General features: G+C 39.8%; 2 protein-coding genes across 3 annotated transcripts in view; one reads left to right on the top strand and one right to left on the bottom strand.

Annotated features, from left to right (window-relative positions):
- The window catches only part of col2a1b (collagen, type II, alpha 1b), a 63,402-nt gene extending 57,732 nt beyond the window's left edge, over positions 1-5,670 (top strand). For both annotated transcript variants that reach the window (XM_056252534.1, XM_056252533.1), the window contains 5 exons: positions 183-290; positions 1,275-1,563; positions 2,549-2,736; positions 2,828-3,070; positions 4,952-5,670. In XM_056252534.1, the coding sequence (XP_056108509.1) occupies positions 183-290; positions 1,275-1,563; positions 2,549-2,736; positions 2,828-3,070; positions 4,952-5,098 (975 nt within the window). In that variant the 3' untranslated portion in view covers positions 5,099-5,670. The remainder of the gene's footprint in view (positions 1-182; positions 291-1,274; positions 1,564-2,548; positions 2,737-2,827; positions 3,071-4,951) is intronic.
- A 3,740-nt stretch (positions 5,671-9,410) lies between these two features.
- On the bottom strand, positions 9,411-18,805 carry myg1 (myg1 exonuclease). The gene is made up of 7 exons (XM_056252532.1): positions 18,600-18,805; positions 17,952-18,064; positions 16,838-16,997; positions 15,213-15,362; positions 12,795-12,917; positions 11,840-12,021; positions 9,411-9,662 (listed from the first exon to the last, which is right to left on the bottom strand). The coding sequence occupies exons 1-7, from the start codon at positions 18,759-18,761 to the stop codon at positions 9,479-9,481; spliced, it is 1,074 nt and encodes a 357-aa protein (XP_056108507.1). The 5' UTR covers positions 18,762-18,805; the 3' UTR covers positions 9,411-9,478.
- Between the last annotated feature and the right edge of the window lie 7,306 nt (positions 18,806-26,111).

The raw sequence follows: 26,111 nt of genomic DNA, 5'->3' as shown, positions 1-26,111 counted from the left end.
GAGTTCAGCTCCAACCTCAAACACACCTGAACCAACGGATCAAGGTCTTGAAAACTACAGGCAAGTGTGTTGGAGGAGGCTGGAACTAAACTCTGGAGATCAGCAGGATCAGGATTAGAAACATTTGGACTATGCAAACTGGTGACGCTGTGCTGAGACTCAGACTTTCCTTCTCCTTCCAGGGACCGCCAGGCCCTGTTGGTCCAGCTGGAAAAGATGGATCAAATGGTTTGCCTGGACCTATTGGACCCCCCGGACCTCGTGGTCGTTCTGGAGAGACTGGGCCATCCGTGAGTACCGAAGCGAACACTAGATTTACACATTGGTTCCCAACCTTCCTGGAGTATCCAACACTTTACACTTGGGTTGCCACCCTACTTAAAAACACCTGATTCAACTGGTCAGTCAGTTAGTAAAGACTAGATATGAGGTACTCCCAAAATGTTTGCTGTTGGGAATATTCCAGGACCATAGTTGGGAAATGCTGGTCTTTAAATGCCCCTATTATGCTCGTTTACAGGTATTGGCTTCTCTTAAAATAGGTTTACATTACATTCATCCAAGGTAAAAAGAAAATTTTCTCATAATATCCGCTGCAGCATCAGCTGTTTTCTCTCAGTGTCTGAAATGCTTCGTTCAAGGATTCAGTCTCTCTAAACCCCGCCTCTCTGAGAGCTGCTCTGCTCTGATTGCTCAGATGGGCCAGTCTTTTGTGATTGGGCAGCCATGTCAGAAACCAAAAGCTCATTAGCATATCTGAATCTCAGCACTTGATACACAGTGATACGAACAGTAACGATGGCGTGTGTTTTACCGTTTCAATCTCATCAAAATGGATTTGCTTTGTCAGCAGAAAACAGCGTCTTCTCCACATGAACAACACGAGCCAAACTCTTCCAGTCTCAGATACAACTACAGTGTTTGAGGGTCAAAGTAGACGTTGTTCACGGCAGCCGATGAAGAACATAGACTGGCATTATGCAAATCTGTTACAAACCTACGCATATTCAGCAGGAAGTGAGACTGGAAATACCTATGACTCGCTTCAGTTCAGAATCACTTCCTTCTTTCAGGAGACAAAAACTCAATTTATCTGCACCTTGAAACCTTCCAGACCTTTTACATTCACAAACAGCTCTATTACACACCACATGAAAGGGAATATCCAAAAAAGCATAACAGGGGCACTTTAAATATTCTGATAAAAAGTCTGCTTATAATGAAGGTCACATAATAGTAAATAATTGTCAGTAAAATACAATGCTTCTCCAAAGGGCCCCCCTGGAAATCCTGGACCCCCCGGTCTTCCTGGCCCACCGGGACCTGGCATCGACATGTCTGCGTTTGCTGGTCTGTCTCACCCTGAAAAGGGTCCTGATCCCTTGAGGTACATGAGGGCAGACCAGGCCGCTGAAGGCAACCATCAGCACGATGCAGAGGTGGACGCCACTCTGAAATCCCTGAACAACCAGGTTGAGGACATTCGTAGCCCGGACGGGACTAAAAAGAGCCCGGCCCGGACCTGCAGAGACCTGAAGCTCTGCCACCCAGACTGGAAGAGCGGTGAGTTTGCGTCAGTTAGAGCATGTGTGGTTAACGCCAAACACTAAGGCCGGTTTTACACTATATGATTCAAGTGACCCAATTCCGATTTTGTCCCTCCCATGTGGCACAGATCGGATATGACCCACAAACGTGTAAGCAGGAAAAAAGTTCATGGATCACGATATTCTCAGATCAGTTTCAGGCCTCGTTCATATGTGGAAATAAATCTGCATGTGCATTTGTGTCTGCCGTGTAATCGGACAGATCGTATATTCCCCTGTCAATGCGAGTCGTACGTCATTGAAAAAAGTGACTTTTTGAAACATTTCGCAGAACAGATATATCTATAACAAATAAAACATCTCTAGTTGACTAGCAGAGTATTAATTTCGTTCGTTTGTGTTAAATCAGAGGCGATCTAGCGCTGAAATGTGTTGCGTTTGAAATCATCCAGAGTGCCCGACGGCTCGTGCTTCAGTCCCGTTGTGGAGACTCTCTATTCGTTCCAGTGAAATCACAAAATCAAATGAAAACAAACATGTCCCTGCTCTTGATGTACAATCTCTGATGAACACATTTGGTTTTAATGAGGAAAAATAACCTATACAAGGAGAGATTGGAACCCATAACCTCCCATAACGTTCTACCACGGGACCGTTAGTACACACTAACTTGTATAGTGGATCTGTGAACAATCACTGTCTTGAAGAATTTGTACTATATAATGATTTTGATAAGGATTAAACTATTGCATTAAAAATGTTTCTATGAATTCCATGTCTATAAATTAGACGTGTGTACTACTGAAATTGATTTATTGATATCATAATGTTAATTTTTTGTTCGTTTCGCCAAGTGTAGTGTAAATGATAGATATCATTATTATAAAATATATCAGATATGGGTCACTTTTAAAAGATGTAAATGCGGCCTAACAGTGGAGTTCATGTGGGAGGACTATAGGTAAAATGTGTGGTATTAAGAAAGTTTACTCTCTCTTTAGGTGAATACTGGATTGATCCTAACCAGGGCTGCACCGTTGATGCTATCAAGGTGTTCTGCAACATGGAGACCGGTGAGACTTGCGTCTATCCAAAACCCGCCAACATCCCACGCAAGAACTGGTGGACTACCAAGGGTTCTGAACGCAAACATGTTTGGTTTGGAGAAGCCATGAATGGTGGATTCAATGTGAGTTTCTTGAGGACCATTTTCAGAACAATTCTTTAGGATTTAGATGATCTCTGGCTAATGGACTCTCTTTTCTTTTTCACTGCCACAGTTTGGCTATGGAGACGACAATCTGGCACCTAATACAGCAAGTATTCAGATGACGTTCCTGAGACTGCTGTCCACAGAGGCCTCGCAGAACCTCACATACCACTGCAAGAACAGCATTGCCTATATGGACGAGGCCACTGGAAACCTGAAGAAAGCTCTACTGCTCCAGGGATCCAATGATGTGGAAATCCGAGCGGAGGGCAACAGTCGCTTCACATACAGTGTTCTTGAGGATGGTTGCAAGGTGAGGAATCGCTTTTGACCTCTTTTGAATAGGCCGGGGAATCAAGAATTTAAAGAAAATTCCGGAATTGAATGTAACCTGTAAAAGTTGATGCAAAATGATACAAAGGGAGTAAGTAGACATCGCACCTTAGGCCCTGTTGTTTACACCTGGTATTAAGTTGCGTTTTGGTCGATTGGATCACAAGTAAATGAGTTGTGGCTGTTCGAGCACATTCGACCACATGAGCTTTTACACTATGAAAGAAATCCGTTTTGACTACCTCTGGAAGTGGTCAAAAGTGGACAAGCTCAAAACGTTTTAGACTCTGTTTACCCTGTATCTAGCGCCGTCCACTTGTGATCGGATTAACCAAAACACATCTGAATACCGGCTGTAAACAGGGCCTTCGTGTTGTTGTCCTCACTGGTTGTGCTATCATTGCAGTGTGATACACAAACTCAGGGAGTATTGGTGTGCTTGACGCTTAAGGCCCTGACACACCAAGGTTGGGCCGTTGTTAAGTGTCAGTCATCCCAGTTTTCTGCACTGTCGGCACTAGTCAGACCCCGTCGGGGGATATTTTGGCCGATTAAGGATGTTGAATCAGCATCTGTTGGCCTTGTCGGTGAGGGAAATCTGATTTGCTGTTCGGCATGGCGAACAAGTCAATGCACGATTATAAAAGCGAAAGTGATGAAAGCAAACAAAGAAGTCAAGACGGTACAGAAAGCTGTTCTAGTTTTACGTCATCTTACCTGAGCTTATCTTTCAATGCTCGAATATTTTCATAACAACATGAGCCACCGGAATGATGAAAGCGATCGGCGTGATTGATATTCAATTCGGTTTATATATACGCTGTTCTAGTTTTGAATGCAGAATATGGACTATTGATACCTGCTGATACAGACAGTTATTTCATTACACAGAGGCGTATAACGCACATTAGTTGACAGTTGCCTTTAATCCTTTTGGTGTGTTCAAGCGCAGCTTTTAACTGAGACGCAGGTGACGCGAGGCGACAACACAGTCAGTTTTATCACCACTAGTTCTTTGACGTCAGCTTGGTGTGTCACGGCCTTTAAATGACTTGAATCAACGTAATTACTGACTATTATTAAGTGACAATGGCCCTGTTTACAGCTGGTATTAAGATGAGTTTTGGTCGATCGGATCACAAATAGACGAGGGAGACACATTCCCGTTTACACCTGGTGTTTTAATCCGTCTCTTTTGTCCACTTTCGACCGCTTCTGTCCTGATTTCTTCAAGGGGAGGGTCTATGGGCGGGTAAATGTGTTTTTTCAGATCTTTCGATCTAATGGACAAAATAAGCTTGTGCAATTTACATATAAACGCGGCGTACGGAGAGCATCAGCTTTCGTTTCTGCTCTGACATTGTGCTTGGTACGTTTGTCGTCTTCAAACCAAACTTGCATCTTCAGCCGACAAAGTTCAAATCCCGTCTGGCTTGTCCGCTTCCTGTAGTGTTTACACATTAGGTCAGTAGGCGGAGAGTAGCGTCTATTGTGGCCGTTGGAACACATTCGACCACATGAGTGTTTACACTACGAAAGCAATCCGATCGAATGCGTTTTCGACTACCTCTGGAAGTGGTCAAAAGTGGACAAGCTCAAAACTTTTCAGACCCCATTTACACCTGTATTTAGCGTCGTCCACTTGTGATCCGATCGTCCAAAACGCATCTTAATACCAGGTGTGACGGGATCATTGTACAAGAAGAGAGACACATTCTCAAACAGAGATCTGATGTATTAAATGGCAACTAAAATGTGAGAAGGTTTATCTTGCGTTTTCTTTGAGGCCATTCACACACAATGCGTTTTTGCTTTGGAATGAAAACAGTCCCTTTACAGTTGAGGTCTTTTGTCCCTACAGAAACACACAGGACAATGGAGCAAGACGGTCATCGAGTACAAATCACAGAAGACTTCGCGCCTACCCATTGTAGACATTGCACCTATGGATATTGGAGGAGCAAATCAGGAGTTTGGAGTGGACGTGGGCGCCGTCTGTTTCTTGTAAAGATGAAACCTGGATACAGAACGAACGAGAGAGACAACACACACACTCGAGAGTGAGGAACAAAGAAAGAGAGGAACTAAAGAACTAGACATTTTTATAAGTGGGACATCTTTTTATGACTAGATGGAAAAGTGCTTCCGAAAGATTTTTTTTTTTTAGGATATGCACTGATAGGCACTAGCAGTTCATCTGTGACTGACCGGCAGACAATCTCCCATCTCAACCCTCGGCCCTCTGGGAAAATCTCACAATCCAACCCAACGGTACATAAGGGAGTATGCCAGCGAAAATGACAGAAGTAGAAGTGTGTCTTGGTTTTATTTATTTATTGTTAAGGTGCTACACCCCCCCTCCCGTGCATTTGGATGAAGTGTTGTACATCAGTGTAGAATGTTAGCATTTTCATCTACGATTATTCTATGATTTTACAACAGCCTGAACTTTGACAACCACATGCAAGTGTTCGTCTTTTTGTCGCCACAGTGTATGTAAATTGCTGTGCATTAAAACATAATCAATGGTGCTAATCTTATTAAACACCCTGCATTTTTCCAACGACCAGATATATAATAGACATTTGTTCGTTTGTGTATTTGTGCGCGCACGCTGAAGTTAGGCTTTCTTTCTACAGTCTTCTCACTTCAGTATTAAATGTACTATAGGAGACCTTTCACATAAGTGGTCTGTAGCCCAGGTTTGAATTTTATTTTTAAGCTACCTCATGCTGGACAGAACAATTACAGAAAAAGTAATGCCTTACTATTTTGTAAAGTCAGCATTAAGCTAGAATCCAAAGTCAAGTCAAGTCACCTTCATTTAAACAGCGCTTTTAACAATATCGATTGTTTCAAAGCAGCTTTACAGTGATAACAGGAGATTACAGTAACAGAGTTTAGGCTTTACAGTTGATGTAGAATAAAGTTATTGTCCAGCTAAAGTTAGCTTTGATTGATTCACTTCCGTTTGGAAAGATCATTAGTTATTAAAAGATAAATTCAGTTCTTTTACCTCCTCCATCCGACTCAATATCACTTTGTCGATCGGCCCCAAGCACATTTGATAAAATGACCTTCAACCGGTCTCCTGTCCTTTGAAAACCTATATACAGTATGTGATAGTGGAAAAGCTAAGAGCTGTCTTATTATTGCTTTTATTTTCTTGTGTTATGGTTTTAATGAATGCAAATGTTAGAAATGTACAACTTTTTTTCTTCCTTTGGTTTTAGATGCACTCTTAGATATAGGGTAAGAGCTACTCAAGCGCATCAACCCATCTTGCTTACAGTATGTGCGTTGTGGTGCTTTAAGTTGCTGTTTTTGCTAAAATAAAAGGATAGTACATCTTTGTTCGGTTATATAGTATGGGTTACATAGGTGGGTTGATCTATTTTGTCTGTTTTTTTTTTTTTTTTTGAAAATAAAGAAAAAATATAGCATCACAGCTTAAGTTAAATAGTTCATTATGACGGTGATTCATATTTCAGATAATGTGTACAAATAATACAGTGTGCAGTAGCACAGAGTAGGATCTGTCAGTCTGGTTAGTGTATTTATGTAAAGTAAATTTCAACTTGTACATTTGTGCTGTTTTTCTATGACTTTTTACCGTAGCAATAACAGATAGAAATCGTTTCTATGAAATAAATAGAATAATGATGGTATATCTTCTATGGTTTTTCTTACGGCATGGCTTTGTGATTCAGTGAGGATATTAGAGTGAAAAGTAATGTCATAAATGGATTTATGCAGGTCAGCGGCTCTCGGTGCAAGCCACCAGCAGCAGTTTTGATTATTTTTACAAAAATGTCATGGCCCCCAGAATATTTTGTTGTTTGAATATCTGAACATGCAACTTATCAAAAGAAAGAACAAAGTTTCTGCTTTTAAACGACAAAAAAACTGTTTTATTCTAGTTTCATGCATTCATTTTCTTATCAATTTCTTATTCTTCGCATGTGTTTTGATCAGGAGATTCTGAACTCCTTCAGAAGATGTGGTGTCCCCGTACCGTATAACAGTGAAAACATGCATTGCTGGAAAATGTAGTCAGTGGTAGGGAAAGAGTTAAGTTTGAAAACAATGGGTAACACTTTATTTCTGTTTGGGGTCAGAAAAGAGCTTGTGACAGCGGCTGTTTGGTCCAGTGTGATGCGGGAGATCGACTTACAAGCAAATAATAATATCAAATGTGAGTAGCCTAGGCCACAATTAAATAAGGGCACATACTGTCACATTTACCAGAGATGATCTGGTCTGACCCCAACCTGGGTGAGGCTATAATGGTCATATTTATTTGTTCATTTATTTTTAACCCTTTAACCTCAATGACATCCGGGAAAACAATCCAGAAGAGCACAGAGGAACTGGACACATGAAGACTTGCTGGACTTACTTGCAGACTTATTGATACAGTATAGTAGATAAATCCTGACACCTTCTGGAGTTTCTTTGAAGAGCAGCTGAAAGTGACATTACAGTAATAGACACGTGTGTATGTGTGTGTGTTGTGTTGTGTGTGTGTCACATCGTGGCCATCATAAAGAAGAAACACAGGTGATCTGCAGTACAGTAGGCCTACGTCACTGCAAGTTTGAGCAACAACCCCCTGTAAATATACCACCCTTACTTCACAGAAACAACAAAGATGAAAACATCACGGCTGCTGTAGTCACTGAGGCTTACCTTCATCGTAGCCTACCTGGAACAAATGAGAAAAACATGGCGCTCAGGCAGTGCTAAAGGAAACCAGAACTTCCATCCACACATCAAATGGGCCTCATTTATAAAATGTTGAAGAAACCGTATAACATTTGATCTTACGATTTCTCCAATACGTGTGATTCAGAGAACGTTTTCCACTTGTCTTCCAGAAGAGAAATGTCTGCTTGTTTCCGCCACTGAAATAAATAAATAAAATAGAAAGTGTTTTGCGACTTTTTATCTCACAATTATGACTTTTTATCTGGTAATTTTGAGTTTACATCTCGCAATTACCTTTTTTATTTTTTAAACAAGTTTCCATAGATGTCTGTAAATCGCAAATGATCTTGAAATTGTGCGCAGCTGAATGAATGCATGGTTTCAGATAAATGCCATTGTCATCACCAGTCCAAAGGCTTTACCTGAGAACAGCGAGCGGCAGAATAGTTTAGATTTCCAAATGCCCGCTCTCGGAGTCTCTGCCACAAGGACAAGTTGAGGAAAAGCGGATTATGCACCAGCAGTAGGCTACCGATTTTACACTACTAAACAGTAAATGTAGGGTACGTTTACACGACAACGTTGTACTAAAAACACAGAAGACAACATTGTCAAAACGAACCCCGTTCACTTCACACTGATCCATGAAAAAGACAAAAAAGGCTGTATTCTGTGTCGTGGAAACGACCTTAAGTTCAATTCCGTGTGTGCTTAAGTTTGATTTGAACGAGGCCCCAGGAATCACTTCAGGAAATGCATGTCTGACACTTAGAAGTGACAGAAAAAGTACACGTTTGCCAAAAAACAAAACCAGGACACAGTAAAAATTGAGCAGTCTGGTTCAACCCAGCACAAACGCTATATGTTTAAAGTTTAAGAGTACTTTTTAGTTACACATAAATCAGCCTTTGAGGTTTCAGTTTAAGCACAGCAAGGAGTAAAGATGGTCAATTATTACAGTATTGGCCAAAGTGATGTCCAGCCTAGGAAAAATGGACATCTTTACCCTTTATTCAGTTATGCAAAATGTAATCATTTTGCATAGTTGTGCTAAAAGTCAAATGTCTTGTTTGGGCCAGGCTTTCATACAAAGAAATTATGAACACATGTGCAGAGACCAAATAACTAGTTAAATATGAAAAACTGATTATGCTGTAGTCAATGTATGCTTTTTCTGTGAGCTTTTTGTTTTTCTATGGGTTTTTTTTTGCATAGTAAAATAAAACCTGTAACTGTTGTTTGCCTTTTTTGCCAAATCATTTTGCCTGACAAATACCTTAACCAAGTTTAGTGTTTCATTCTTCCCTTATATTTAAAAAAACAACAACATATTTTCCGCATATTTTGATGGTTTAATGTAATTTGTAGGGTCATTGGAAAAACAAATATCCCCTTCCAACTTCTGTCTGACCACCAAACGGTTCATTTATTAGGCCAAGAACAAGGTCAGTATTTTCATCATCTGTAAACGGTTACGCAGATCACTGTAAATGTCTAGGCTGCTGTTTTTCACTGATCCTCATGTGAAATTAATTTTCTCCAACAGGATGCAGAAATAATATATATTGTGAATAATCCACCATTTTTTTCATAGTGAATACAAACAAGAAATTAAATACAGTTTTGCATTTATTGGTTTTCATGAGAGCTGTGTGACGTGAAGGTGAATTACAGGTGTGTGTCAGTTGTTGTGTAAAGGTTTGGGTGCCGTTTGAAGCGTTCTTTTGGCCATTTCCAGAACGCCCTCCTTCGTCTTGTTCCCTCCAATGAAACCACCGGCATGGACGAAGATGCATCCAGGAATACCACTGAGTTTGGACAGCGCTTCGTCCCGGACACCTCGCCATTCCTCCAAAATACTCAACCTAGAGACACAACACATCATCAGCGGAAACTTACAATCAATTAGTAATGCGCGACATATCGGTATCTATCGATATATGTTCATTTTAAATGTTATCGTTATCGGCCCAATACGAAAATTTGGCAGATATATTAAAGCTGATAAATAACGGATTATTTCATTCGGCTTTGAATTGCTTGAAATATGATTGGAATCACTTTTAAAAAAAAAGGAAAATAATAAGTGCAACAGTTAATAGTTAATATAGGGTACATTAAATTACAATGAGAACATTATAATTGTCTTTGGGTCATGGCTTTTGATGAGACTTGTTTTTGTAATCAGGCTCAAATTATACAAAAATTTGGATTTAGATTATCGGCCAATATATCGGCTAGTGCTGGGTGGTATGACCAAAAATCCATATCACGGTATTTTTTTAAATTATACCGGTTTCACGGTATATGGCGGTATTATTATTTTTCTCAAAAATGACTGGGTGTTAACCACATTTTCTACTGAGGGAGAGAGGAAATACTGCAGTAGATTGACTTATGAATACCCTATTTTACCGTCATGATCAATATTCACATATTGTAGAAAAAAAATACACAATAGTATTAACAAAGGTTTGCAAGGCTGTTCAAACAGGTTCCAGCAGGAGGCGCTTTAGGAGCGGCAGAAACAGCGGTTTCCCCGGTAACGGCTCATAAACGCTGCTTTATCAGGAAAAGATAAAGAAAGATTCAATCAAAATAACAACTTTTCTAAAGACTTTCACTTCAGTTCAGTTCAGTTCAGTTCAGTTCACTTGAGATACATTCATATAAAAAAACACCCGCACCGCGTTTTGACTGTGAAACGTGCAGTGCTCATGTTTATTCAAAGATGTCAATGCCAACCACTAATAGATTTTCCAAAAGGCTGTGTTGATATCGTGAACCAATGTATGGGAAACACTAATATAATTTGACAGCTTTCAATTATTGTTTAACCTCTCCATCTTCACCGTCACGCTCAGTAACACCAGAGCCCGTCTACGGAGAGCCTGGCCACTCCCTATTAAGCCCTATTGTACCGAATTTTGGTTGTAGTTCCACCAGAGTTCCACTGGGGGCGATCGCCCGAGTGCAAAATGAATGGGAGTCTATGGAGCTAGACGGCTAAAGTTGTCTCTTTCACCCGATTGGCGTTGAGAAATCTCAGATTTGATTGTAGGTTTTGCAAGTTCAACATGGGTTATAGGTCGAAAGTTGAATGAACGAGTGCTTATGTCCTTTCGATTTCTTACAGGTTGAGTTGTTGTTGCCCATAACACGCTAGCATTCTGCTAATGAACGCTGGTTGGTCAGTGAAGGACTGATTACGGACCAGAATGTTAAGAACTTTAGTTTTACAAAAACTCTTCTAGCACGTGTATTTACCTGTATCAGCTGTCTCGAGAGAAAAGAAAGCGCAGAGCGCGAACGCACCAAAGTGACTGAAAGATTGCCGTTAAGAAGTATCTCTGGTCGTACGATGTGTATGACGTCATTGACATTTTAAAAGACTTTTTAAAGCAAACAAGTGACTCTAAAAAATCTAACACCCAACAATGTGTAATTTCTTTGCATCTCGTTTCGAATACAACATTCAAATTACTAGACAAAAAACTATATCCTGAGAAGTGGATTTTGAGGGGTATATCTCCATAGACATCCATTCATTCTGCACTCGTCCTGTGAGCGCCCTCATATGGAACCAGAGTGGAACTGCAACCAGTTCAGAAGCCGGAGGTTCCCTGAGAGTGGAAGTTCTCCCCATATTAGACATTCTCTGGTAACACACACAGCTGTGCATCACCACAGTGCAACAGTGTCGAACCGCGTTCCTAACGTTGTTTAAGCGATAAACTCCGGTATTGTGGAATATTAAAAATTCATATCATAACAAAAATAAACACCGGTATTCGGTATGAACCGGTATACCGACCAGCACTAATATCGGCAATATCGGTATCGGCCAAAGTGTTCATATCGGTGCATCCCTACACAATCAATGCAAATACATATTTCAATGAATTTATAACCAGTAACAGTGAACGCAATAAGGCAGCCATGAGGCCTTCAGTTATTTCACATTATTCAGCCTCACGTCACTCTTGAAAAACAAGGCAACAGAAGCTGAGTCTCAACATGAAGACGTCAGGAAAAGCCAGACCTGTTCTGGAAGGTGTTCAGTCCGGCCGGGACACACTGGATTCTCCAGTGTTCGTTCTGATCCGTGTACAGCACAAATTTAACGGGCACGTCCACCTTCATCTCCTTCTCCAGGGAAAACAGATGCTCTTTCCAGGGACAGCCACCCTGAGCCAGCAACACGATCTCCCCGCTCGGATCCACCTACGGGAACAACACCGCTCATGACAATTACTTTCTAATTCTGGGTTTGGGTCATAAACTTTGAGTCTGTTGGGTAGTTGATTTATTTGAACACATTAGAAGGACTGTTGAGCTGAGGTGCGTTTCCCGAAAGCTTCGTTAGCCAACTGGCTATCAGCAGTTCAACGAGTCGGTGTTTCCCGAAACCATCGTTACAACGAACATTCGCAAACAGCATCGCAGAGTTGTGTGTTTGAGCGACAGATCTCGAGCTGTGGTTAGAAGCAGAGTTTCCAGTTTGCATGACATGTGGACTCAATAAATCCTGATCTTGAGCAAAATAAGCAAGCTGACATTCAGTGCAACCCGTGTCTTTATTTATAATACATACTAATGTCCTTTAGGTCTTTGAGTTTGTCAAGAGATTTAAAGTGTCGTGTTTGAAGAGTGCGCATGTGTGAACGAGCTCTAGTGTCTAAGAATCTATGATTGAATCTGGAAATAAAGCAAAATTCGAATTAGTCGTCAGATGCTGTGTCCGTAATTTATAGCAAAACATCTATCATTATTTGATCTCAAACAGATTCATTAAAAGTAGTAATTACTCCAACACCTGCGTGACATCATTAACCAACGTGGTTGAGCGACAAATTTGCGACAAAATGGTTTCTGGAAAGGAGGAAATGATGAAAATGATCTTTCATCATGCAATGCTCTGACAGTACAGGCGAGCCAGACACTCGAGTGCAGTCGTGCGTCAGTGAATCCAGCTTGAAAACACAGATATTAATCACCTGGTATCTCGCCTGGACAGCTTGTTGCACGACCTCTCTCGCCGGGAGCCAGGCGTTCGTGTAGAAGTCCAAACGGTCCTGGAATTCGGCTCCTACAAGAGCCAGGGCTTTATGGAAACCCTTCTACGATGTAAAAGGTTTTATTGTCAAGTGATATTCTTACCATGATTATAAAAATGCATAATACTCACTTGAACCTCAGAGCCCTGACCTAAACCACTGTAATGGACTGAACTGTGATTGTGTATTTGTCCTTTGCTACAGAACACACACAGAAGATTCACGTTCATGAAACAGATTATTTCTTGTTTTACTCATACCTGCAAATTCTGACATAAAACAGGCACTTCCTTTTCTCTTGGACACAAGTTTACTGCATAAACCAACTTTTGTGACCATATCAACCTGTGATTAACATACAGGTGAAACTCGAAAAATTAGAATATCATGCAAATGTTCATTTATTTCAGTAATTCAACTTAAAGGGTTAAACTAATATATTATATAGACTCATTACATGCAGAGATATTTCAAGCCTTTATTAGTTATAATTTTGATGATTATGGCTTATAGCTTATGAAAACCAAGCTGTAAGTCATACTCATCAAAACTATAACAAATAAAGGCTTGAAATATCTCACTTTGCATGTAATGAGTCTACATAATATATTAGTTTAACCCTTTAAGTTGAATTACTGAAATAAATGAACTTTTGCATGATATTCTCATTTTTCGAGTTTCACCTGTATAACCTGATTCACCTGATTTTTATTAAATTCACTTTTTATTCTGAATTAAGAATGACAGAGAAATGAACAAAAAAAATAGATTCATATATGAATCGCGATTCTATCTTCTACCGATTGTATCGATTCACAAATTTCAAAAATCCTTTTTTTATCTTCAATTTATATTTAATTTATACAGCGACAATTGTAGATAGTGTTTTATTTCTACATTTGATTATTCAATTTCGGTAGTAGTAGGGCAGTTAAATAAACCTATGGTACTGTACCTGAAAAACTGTGTATATTTTTTCATGTAGTATTTGTTTGTAATTTGCTTCTTTGTTCCTATTTTTAATATAAAAAAAATAAAAAAATCTGCCTTGCTTTAATACAGAAGTCTGTGTGTAATGATTGTAGTCCGCTTAAAGGACATTCGTTTTATAATATTGAGTTGACAAAAATGGAGGAAAAAAACTAAATAAACTCCAAGGTTCACATTTAATTCAGTAGAATTCATCCCTTCTAGCCCTATTAAACGGTCTACCACAGTCAACTAAGAAAAGTAACACAAAACAGTAAACTACAATAGGGCTGCACGATTTGGGGAAAATGTCATATTGCGATTATTGAGGTCAATTTTGCGATAGCGATATAATAAACAAATGGTTTCATGAGTCATTTTGCTTGGTTCTAAAGCAAAATGCACACACAGATTAGTGATAATTCTGAAATGTGTATTTCTCAACTCAAACTAGCAACAACAACTAAATGATTGATAACACCTATAATGATCAATAAGCCATTGATGTCTGGATTAAATTTATTTAATTTTAATTTAAGTGAACTTCAAACAATCCTCACATAAACCCATAATAAATGTCATATTTACCTGTGCTCTTCCTGTCTAACAGGTAGGACATATACAGAAATTGAATAAAGTTATCAAACAGTCTGCACTGCATAAATTATATGGACTAAAATCCTATTTAAAGCTACACAAGTTCTTTGGTCAAGAGCACTGAGTGTTTTTCTCTGTTCCCTTTGTTCTTTGATTAACTTTACTGACGGAAAGCATTATTGGATGCTGGCCCTTTAAGAGTTGCTGACAGAGACGCGGATCTCACACGCGCCTTATTCTCTCACAACTCTTTACGACCATCATAAGACTGCTCTTATGTTATGAAGACACTCGACAAATGATATTTTGGCATAATTGTGTGTGTTATTGTTCCTTCACTTCAAGCAGAAAGAGAACTGTATTCTGGCCCGCGGTCTGTGCATGCGCATGATACTGGCGCGTAAATGCGCGTAACTAACGTAAATCAAGCAAGCTAGTGCGCATAGGCCACGAAGTGCTGGCAGAATAACACATTAGCGGACCGGAGGAATTAATATGACATTTTTTTCCAGAAAACTTCTTGCTCAACATAAATTCAAGCCCTTTCGAGGGCCGATATCTGTGTGTGTTTGTTTTGCAAAATCTTTCCAGGGCCTTGACTTTTTTTTTTTTTTTTTTTAAGAATCACAAACTTTCAAGGATTCCAAGGACCCGTGGGAACACTGATGCACATATCAAATCGTGATCTCAAGAAACGATTTGAATCGTGAGGTACCAAAAGATCCCCCCCCCCCCCATCAAACACGTGTGTGTGTGTGTGTGTGTGTGTGTGTGTGTGTGCTCTCAGCAAACCTCGGTGTCCTGGTCTTTGCTGTTCCAGTGTGGGTTGAGATGGCCGACGCGAGCGCTGAGGGTCGTGGAGATCGAGTAACGTGCCTCTCCGTCATACTGACAGATCCCGTTATCCACCGCGTCCACTTCCTCCACAAAGTTCTCATACATCTGAAACAGAAGACTTCAGGTGTCGGACGCTGGAACATCTGACTTCTGCTTTATTAAAGATTCACATTGTTTTATTAAGTGCCATGTCAGCATCCAAGGCTATTTTCATGGCAAATTTTCAATTACAAAAATACAAATATCATATAAATAAAATGAAGACCAAACAAACATATTATACAATATTTTTTAAATGAACATGATAAAAAAATCCAAACCCTTTTCAGGCATAATCTTTCTAAATAAGTCCTTAAGTGAGGTAACTTCATAAAAAGGCATTCTACTTGCATTAAAGGTGCGTTCACGTGCTATGGAAAATATGATATTTTCCACTTGTGAACTGGTATTTACCAGTGTGTTGCGTTCAAGTGCTTTTGTTGTCGTAATGTGGTAAAAAGATGGAGATCCAGACCTGTTATTTAGCTAAAGCTATTTTAGATTGCTTAAGTCATCTGCTACAGCAAGAGAATGATTTATCAAAACTCAAACGGTAAATAATAAGCTGTATATTTTCTAGATCATGAAAAGTACATATTTTTACCATTCACGACTCTCGCGTTGCTCTCCGCCATTTTGAAAAGGTCAAAGGTTATCTCATCTCGGCAACTCGTGCATCAAAATATTCGACGAGCTGCCCAGTGGAAAATACCACATGTGGGGGTGTTCATGTGCATTTTCCACGTCGGCTTTTGGTATTTACCATAATTACCATAGCACGTGAACGCACCATAAGTCCAGGATGATGTAATTAATTAAGTTTAACATGTAGGGGAATCTTACAAAACATGCATATAGTCAAAGTCCTTTTAGGCAAGTCATGCCACTCGGCCGCCATCTTGGCAACGCCTCCGGGCAGCTATTTCGGACTAACAAGACCAGGCTCCTATCTAAATGAATGGGCAGAGAGTCAGAACTGCAGTTTCACTGGTCACCGGGACATAAAAACTGCATGTATAGAAACAGCAGTAAAATATGATAAAAATCGCTGAAAAAGTTTGATGACTTTGCCCCAAAATAAGGTTTAAAAGGCCTTTTTCCCCACAGGTTATGCTTTTACTACGCATGCGCAAGGGTTCTCGTCTCCGCTGTCGCAAACCTCAACTGTGCGCATGCGCCAGTGGAACCAGACGATAGGCTTACATGTTTCCCGGCTTGACTGTTAAAAGCAGACGATTGGCTTTCCAGCGGGAGGGGCGGGGCATGTGCATACAACCGCCATCTTTGGCGTTACAGGTTTTCCCTATATAGTTGTATTGAGGATTGAGGAAGTGGCATGTCTCTATATAAATTGTCTCTGATATAGTTGGGTTTCACCTTTAAGCAAAGAAGCATGGGTCAAACTTATGACCTATACGACATCTGGTGAATGCCACTTGATCAAGTCTAGTTTTAAAAGTGCTAAAAAGTCTGATTGTAATTTCCGGATGAGTTTCATAAAGCTTAGTATTTCTGCTTTGACGCGTTCAGCTTAAACTGACCTTGTCATAAAGGACCTCCAGTCGCGTGTCGTCCTCCTCCATCTTCGTAAGTGCGGCAAGAACTCGTCTGCCAAAGTGAAGGTACACCAAACCTGCCGAGCTCAGCTTCGTCACCCAGGGCTTCTCTGGACACAAGCTGTGGAAGCTTTCTGCAAAACATCTGTTGAAAAGAAACACAGATTCACACACTCACTGATGAATAATTCAGCTGATCCTCACTCGCGTCTCGCAGGCCAATCAAAACATCCTTTTCTTCCCGTTTCACTAATACGTCCTTAAAAGTTAACTCAAAAATAAAATTATGTCATTAAAGGATAACGATTAGTTCACTTTCAAATGAATATTAGCCCATGATTTACTCGCCCTCAAGTCATTCTAGGTGTGTATGACATTCTTCTGTCAGACGAATACAATCAGAGTTATATTAAATGTCCTGGCTCTTCCAAGCTTTATAGTGGCAGTGAATGCAACCAACAGATTGAAGCTCAAAAACGTGCATTCATCCGTCATAAATGAACTTCACGGGCTCTGGCGGGTTAATAAAGTCCTTCTGAAGCAAAACAATGAGTTTGTGAAAGAAAAATATTCATATTTAACACGTTACAAAGTAAAATTCTAGCTTCCGGCCAAACGAACATACGCAGTCTCTACTTACACCTAAAGCGCAACTTACGAAACTCATGACATCATGTAGGGTAAATACCAGCAGTGCGTCGCATTACTCGCATGAGTTGCGCTTTACACTTAAGTGTAATCTGTACGTTCGTCTTATGTCATAGTTATTTTACTTCATAATGTTTTAAATATGAACATTTTTATTACACAAACTCATTGTTTTGCTTCGGAAGGCCTTTATTAACGCGTCGGAGCCCGTGAAGTTTGTGTTTGCAATCACTGCCATTATAACGCTTGGAAGAGCCAGGATATTATTTAATATAACTCTGATTGTATTCGTCTGAAAGAAGAAGGTCATATACACATATGATGACTTAATTTAATCAAATATTCATGATTTTTTTCATGACTGTTGCCTACAAGTAATAACAATACTTAGTGTGCGCAGCTCAAAGTATGTCCAAAAAATGTAATAAAAATGACTGAATGAAACACGTACCTCTGGTGATGATCGTAGAGCTGACGACTGGGATCAAACTGTCCTCCAACATCCACCACAACATCACAGTCGGCCAGGACAGAGGAGTCTCTGCTGCGCACGATCTCAGCATCCTGACAATGAGAAAAGACAACTAAGGTCAAGGTCAAGGTACTTTATTATTGTCTCCAGTAGGAGAAATGTGTCTTAGATGAGAGAAGTGCTGCAACATCAACCCACCACAAACACCCACCATTCAAACGTTAGTATTCATTCCACATAAAACATCCTTCCCTAAACTAAATAAAAACAAAATGATAATAAAAAGATAAACACTATTAGTTCATAAATTACCTAAAAAGCATGCAACTCCTGTATTTACATTACCTCTACTCCGCCAACACATGCAGTTGTATCACCTTACTGGAGTTGCTTTTTTATCAGTTTTGTCGACAATGGATCAAACGAATGTTTATAGCGATTATGCTTGCATAACGGGGCCCTGTATGCATCGTCTTTTTTACAGTCTATGGTCTGAACACAACACATATGAAGGGTCCGATACAATCTTTTGGCATGCTGTATCATAGACATCTCAAAACATATCTTGTGTCTGTATTCCCATAATTTCCCTGCTACTCTGACCGAGCGAGTTTCATGTGAATGCACCTTATACTCCGGCAGCTGTCGCAGAAAGAAACACGCCAGAACTTCATCACAGTGAAAGGTGCCGTTATGAGTCCCGATCTTCTTCATCTTCTTCATCAGGTGGTCTTTGTTTATTAACACGTGACTGACGGCTCTCTTGACTGTCCAGCGGATCGCGTTCATCAAGAAAAGAAACTTCTTCTTCGTAATCCACCTAAAGGGGTTTTTTAGCGCTTAGAGAACCAGCATTACTGCCACCAGCTGGACAGGCGTGTGAAGCGTCGGGAAAAAACGAAGCTTTTAGAAACTTTGCTTCACCAAATGATTCACTGTTTCGAATCGCTCGAAACACGACACGCTGGCGACCCCTGCTGGCCAGAACAGTGAAAACATGCACAAAAACATTTCCACAAACCAATTGAAAATGTTTTATTGAAAGTGTAATCTATTAAATGCAATGAACATATCATCGAATATATTAAATAAGAAGTGTCTGTATAATATGTGTTAAATATTAAATGCCTAGTTTGTTACGTTTGTTTAATGGAAAGCTTGGCTAATCAGACCAATCAGAGACTTTTAACTACAACTCTTTAAACCTCTACAAAACTGAGCAGAGATCAGGTAAAAAAAAGTAAAAACCACTGATTCATGGGTTTAACCCACTGATCTACACTCACCTAAAGGATTATTAGGAACACCATACTAATACGGTGTTTGACCCCCTTCCGCCTTCAGAATTGCCTTAATTCTACATGGCATTGATTCAACAAGGTGCTGAAAGCATTCTTTAGAAATGTTGGCCCATATTGATAGGATAGCATCTTGCAGTTGATGGAGATTTGTGGGATGCACATCCAGGGCACGAAGCTCCCGTTCCACCCATGAGATCTGGTGACTGTGGGGGCCATTTTAGTACAGTGAACTCATTGTCATGTTCAAGAAACCAATTTGAAATGATTCGAGCTTTGTGACATGGTGCATTACCCTGCTGGAAGTAGCCATCAGAGGATGGGTACATGGTGGCCATAAAGGGATGGACATGGTCAGAAACAATGCTCAGGTAGGCCGTGGCATTTAAACGATGCCCAATTGGCACTAAGGGGCCTAAAGTGTGCCAAGAAAACATCCCCCACACCATTACACCACCACCACCAGCCTGCGCAGTGATAACAAGGCATGATGGATCCATGTTCTCATTCTGTTTATGCCAAATTCTGACTACCATCTGAATGTCTCAACAGAAATCGAGACTCATCAGACCAGGCAACATTTTTCCAGTCTTCAACTGTCCAATTTTGGTGAGCTCTTGCTAATTGTAGCCTCTTTTTCCTATTTGTAGTGGAGATGAGTGGTACCCGGTGGGGTCTTCTGCTGTTGTAGCCCATCCGCCTCACGGTTGTGCGTGTTGTGGCTTCACAAATGCTTTGCTGCATACCTCGTAGGGATGGGACGGTATGAAAATTTCATATCACGATTATAGTGTCCAAAATTATCGTGATTATCAATATTATCACGGTTTTGTTAAAATTAGTAAAGTGTTCATAAAGAACTGATGCTCACACTGAAAACATTTCAACAAGTTTTATATTTGAAAATTAACAAACAACAAATAAAACAAGCAGCTCTATGCAGTTTTTTAAGCAAGATTCTATTCTGTGGCATTTCCTTTTTTCTTTATAATGACCGCCGTCAATAGCAAAGCATTATTACACGGCGCACATCCATGTGTCACAACGGATGCGCGCTCTTGTTTCATTCAAATACAACTTGCCGTCTTGCGTCTCCCGTTTTATCGGAGTTGATTTATTGTTTACAGAGTTTGATAATATTGTTGTGATCATCTTGTCTGGACGATTGTTTTGTACGCTGTACAAAATGGATTTATAAACGAGTAAGATTTAAAACATTAATCTCAATTCAATATGTCCCCGTAATTATGTGGTAAAAATAAAATCGGTGTAACAAGTGTACAATGAAACTATACATTAGTATCCCTTAAAATGTCACTCTTAATAATAGTCTTGCTTGAAGTTGTTCGTTCGTCTTTGGCTCAAAGCCACTTGCTGCAAACTTTTCTTCGCGGAAGCTTCACGTCTTTAAGTGAGTGACAAAATATTTCAACTCAAAACAACATTTCGTGCCCAATTATTTCCCAGACGTAGTTTTGGTATTGAGGTCAAAGCTAACTTGCCTTGCGTTCGCTATACAACAGTGGGTGATGGTCACACAAGACGACTCGGAAGATTTGAAGTGTTTCTATTGCAGCGACTTTTTGTTTGGCAGACAGGGTGACCATCCTCGATCAAGTTTCCCTCAGGACTTTTGTAAAAGCCAAAATATGACCACACCTCAGATTTCGTCCTCTTAAAAGGCTGAAAAATCTCCCGAACACGAAAAATCTCACTGCCTTCCGCCATTCCTTCTGGGAAAAAAAAAAAAAAACATTGCGCGCTGCGCCTGCGTCAGACTGTTGCTGGCTTGACAGGATTTACAGTGAGTTATTAAAATCGCGATAATCAAACACGGTTTTAATGATAATTAAATTTTAAACGATAATACTAACTGTCAGTATATTTTATCGTGGTTTATCGTGAAACCGGTAATCGTCTCATACCTCGGTTGTAACGAGTGGTTATTTCAGTCAAAGTTGCTCTTCTATCAGATTGAATCAGTCGGTCCATTCTCCTCTGACCTCTAGCATCAACAAGGCATTTTCGCCCACAGGACTGCCGCATACTGGATGTTTTTCCCTTTTCACACCATTCTTTGTAAACCCTAGAAATGGTTGTGCGTGAAAATCCCAGTAACTGAGCAGATTGTGAAATACTCAGACCGGCCCGTCTGGCACCAACAACCATGCCACGCTCAAAATTGCTTAAATCACCTTTCTTTCCCATTCTGACATTCAGTTTGGAGTTCAGGAGATTGTCTTGACCAGGACCACACCCCTAAATGCATTTAAGCAACTGCCATGTGATTAGACAATTGCATTAATGAGAAATTGAACAGGTGTTCCTAATAATCCTTTAGGTGAGTGTATATAGAATGACTGGATAGCTCATGACGTCATAAACAGTGACGCCACTGTGCCGCCATATTGGTATTTCCTAGCTCACGCGTTCTATTGAATCAATTGGAAATTGTATGATTTGACTGAGAAAACATTAAATAACGAGACACCGGTTTAAAATCTAAAGTCTCCCTGAACAGTCTTACAACGCAAACATCCTAAGCATTTAAATGGGTATTTGTGTAAAGTCGGAAATTATTCCTGCTTATTAAAAATTGTGTATTTTGTGTTTATAGTTGGAAGGCGAGAGGAACGGAGGCAGAAAAGACTGGAGAGAGCTCTTTCTCCTCCAGTGAAAATAGTAAGTGGCACACAGAACCAGCACTACTTCCCCCATACTTTTATCTTGCTCATTAAATATTGTAATATGGATCAATAGTGTGATGCTGATTTAAAATCAAGTTGATCTTACTTTCTCAGATCGACTTGGTTTGGATTATAACTTCATGTTTCGATGAGTTTGGAAAATTCTGCACACAGAAACATCAGAATATCCCTTATTCTGACAATAAAAATGTCCAAATTTTTAAATCTTATTGCAGACACTCATTTTAGGTGGCGTTTGTTCAACTCATTGATTACAGTAGATTGAAAGTAAACATAACCGGTAATAAGTGAGATGTACTATTTCCAAACGGAAGTGCGTCACGAACTTCAGTGCAAGTTGTCCATTGAACAACCAGACAAATCAGAGTAAGAGATTTATCTGAAAGGTAAAATTATTCTATGACTTGCATATACAGGCATATGAATATTTACATATTTTCTTGCCCATATTTTAATTGAAGATATGTCATAATAGAAACAGATAACTCATTTAACATCTAAGTTTTATTGAAAGGAAAGATGTCTAGAATGTACATCTAATTCATGGAAATATTAAATAATAATCCCATTAATTACAATATTTATTAAATTTAAAAATAATAACACTATAACAACACGACATTTGGGCCTTACTGTGCCATCTTACCCAAAGGGTCTAATTGTATCTTTTTACTTCAAAATAAAAACTATAACTTTTACTCCACAATTCTAAAAACATTGATGTGTCCACAAATCCCTCATTAATAAACAGACATAAAAAACTTTGATATTCAACATATAATCACTATTTTCCATAGAGACAAAATAAAATTAACCTCAAAACTGTTTCGGCTGGATCCTGAGAGCCAGAGTTACAATCTCTTCATGTTCACAGTACGTCCAGTGATGCGTGCCTTGTAAATCTTATGATTGTTGTCTAATTGCATTGTTATTAAAAGACATTAGCACACAAAAATGAATGAAACTGGTAGGCGTTCCAAGCTTTCTCTTAAAGTCCCCCTCTACTCAATCATTTTATCTCTTAAAACTTATCTTTGATCACAAAAATTACATATTTAATGTATGTATTTTTGTATGTATTTTGTATGTATGTATTAATGATTGAAGCTCATTTTAACACCTACACTGACTCACGACAGGTGTGGGAGGGAATAAGGGCACTTTCGGATTACAAGGGAATAACATCAGCCTTTGTGAATGGTTCATCCACTGTGGCGGCTGAATTAAACCAATTTTATGCACGCTTTGATAGGGAGAACAAGGATGCTTTGTGCCCCCACTTGCCCTCCCACGACGATATGTCACCAGTCCTGAGCCTTCATGAAGTGAGACTTTGCCTAGGTAACATCAATCCGAGGAAAGCATCTGGTCCGGATGGAGTACTGGGACGGGTGCTAAAGGACTGTGCATACGAACTAGCAGAAGTTTTTACCAGGATCTTCAACTTGTCACTGTCCAGGTCATGGGTTCCATTATGTTTTAAAGCAGCAACAATTATTCCTGTCCCTAAACAAGCCAATGTCACATGCCTGAATGACTATAGGCCTGTTGCACTTACATCCATCCCTGCAAAGTGCTTGGAGCGGCTGGTCATGAAACACCTAAAAAAGGCCATACCACCAGCTTTAGACCGGTACCAGTTTGCATATAAGGCAAATAGATCAACGGAGGATGCCATTGCTATTGTGCTTCACCTACTGTTGGAACATCTAGAGCATAAAAACACCTATGCACGGCTGCTCTTTATTGACTTTAGTTCAGCCTTCAACACAATACGGCCAATTACACTTCTGCTGAAATTGTGTAATCTTGGATTGAACAAGTCACTATGTTACTGGATACTGGATTTTCTAACCAACCGCTCCCAATGTGTGAAAATAGGCGAGTACGTTTCTGACACCATATACATCAACACTGGTGCACCTCAAGGATGTGTGCTCAGTCCCCTACTTTACACACTCTACACACATGACTGTTCCGCTTTTTTTTCCACTAATCATGTCATTAAATTTGCTGACGACACAACTGTGCTCGGCCTCATTACAGCCAGCAATGAGAAGGCATACAGGGCGGAGATCGATCTGTTAACAGAGTGGTGTGAGAACCATAACCTGTTACTAAACATCAGAAAGACAAAGGAAATCATAGTTGACTTTCGTAGATCAAACAATCTAGGTCACTCACCCCTCAACATCAATGGAGAGGCAGTCGAAAGGGTGAAACACTTCAAATTTCTGGGTGTTACTATGTCGGAGGATCTGTCCTGGGGCAGGAGCATCAGTACAGCGGTAGGGAAGGCCCAGCAGCGGCTCTTTTACCTGAGGAAGCTGAGAAGAGTGAAACTCCCCCAGAGGCTTATGATAAATTTTTACAACTGTGCAATCCAAAGTGTGCTGACTTATGGGCTGCTGGTGTGGTTTTCTAGCTGCACCACAGCTGAACGACAGTTACTTCAGAAGGTGGTGAAGACTGCAGGCAAAATCATCGGGACTACCCTCCCGGAGATTTCATCTGTGTACACCACCCGCTGTCTGCGTAAAGCACACAACATCATAAGGGACCGGTTCCACCCAGCACACGGCTTGTTCCGCCTGCTGCCGTCGGGCAGGAGGTACAGGTCTCTTCCAGCTAGAACCACTAGAATGGCCAACTGCCTCTACCCTCAGGCAGTTCGACTGCTGAATGAGCACCATTCCGGACTACCTCCTTCCGTTACTTAATTTACACATCTATCATTATTTAACATTACCCAATAACTGCAATAACTGTGAACTGGACTCTGCATTGTTGCAGCACACATAATTATACTTTTCATTGATTGGTAGCAATCCAGCCTATACGCCCCTTCTCTGTTTATGGGTCACTATGGCCCTATTTGTGGTGTTAGTATGGACTTTATCATTCCAACAATTGGAACTGGACTGTGTAGCTCTATAGGTGATTCAGCTTGATATTCCCTTGTCTTGGTAGTTGTCTGTTGCGGTGCCCTGTAAACAAACTGTTTTTATCGGTGATTATCTGCACTTCATGAAAAACACTGTCGATTGTTGCTCTGATGTAATTTCGTTGTACTTCCAATGACAATAAAAATAATAATAATAATAATAATAATAAACGTTTTTTACCTAAAAAATTCCTCATGCCTTAAAATAGCTTGAATGTAACTCGACACTCTTGCCTCATTTAGCACGGTTCTATCGATATGCAAATGAGCCCCACCTCCACTCACTCACTCACTCAGCGATCCACTGGTTGACGATCACACGTTGGTCTGATTGGTTACAAGGTAGTTTGTGACGTCAGAAACACCAGCGATTTCAAACCGTGTGTTTGAGACTGTCTTTGGTTCACTGCAGTTTTAAGGAGAAAATACTCAGCAATGCTGTCGACTTATGAATTTACACATGGTTTGTCTTAAAGCATATTAAAAACACCACATAGACACATAAACAACATTAAAAGCTGGATTTTTACCACAGGGAGATTTTAATATATTATTTATTGAAACACTTTAAGTGCCTCATTATAAACCAACAGCAATTATGCAGCGAAGTTCAACAATGATTTCTCACACACACTTAGAGAGTTTACAGTCTGAAATGCATCACGTGACTTTATTACTCATGGATATGTCAACAAGATCTACTTCAGCTTCATAAATTCCTGATCAGCTTTGATCAACACATGTTGATTGCTTAGACTAGTAAAAAGCACAAAGAAATGTAAAAAAAAAACATTCAATTATGGGTGTTGTTTCAAAATCTTAAACGTACCCCGGCAAAAGCATTATTGAGTGAAACTATTACAAAACAAAATGTTAACTTTTTAAACATTTTTTTCTAAATGGATGAAATCAAGCAGCATTTAGTTTAAAGTAACTTTGATTAGGCTATAATTGTATAAATGTATGATGTACAATTTTGGAGGCAAATGTCTGAATGTCAGTATAGTTGTTCACAACTGAGTCAAGTTTGTCAGTAAAAGGTTAATAATTAAAACATGCTGAGTGATGTCAAAGTAGTTTTGCTAACTGACGAGACTTCTCTTCACAAGGAGTCAGATGGTCAATCACATTTCACAGTTAAATAAACGGTTGCAGATTCATGCCTGGAAGCATTATGTGATTTTTTATT

The sequence above is a fragment of the Rhinichthys klamathensis genome, unplaced genomic scaffold (genome assembly GCF_029890125.1).
Source record: "Rhinichthys klamathensis goyatoka isolate OS25496 unplaced genomic scaffold, OSU_Roscu_1.1 h1tg000095l_1, whole genome shotgun sequence".
NCBI classification, from domain to species: domain Eukaryota; kingdom Metazoa; phylum Chordata; class Actinopteri; order Cypriniformes; family Leuciscidae; genus Rhinichthys; species Rhinichthys klamathensis.
Note: the sequence above shows the minus strand (reverse complement) of the source record. Positions and strands in the feature narration are given on the sequence as shown.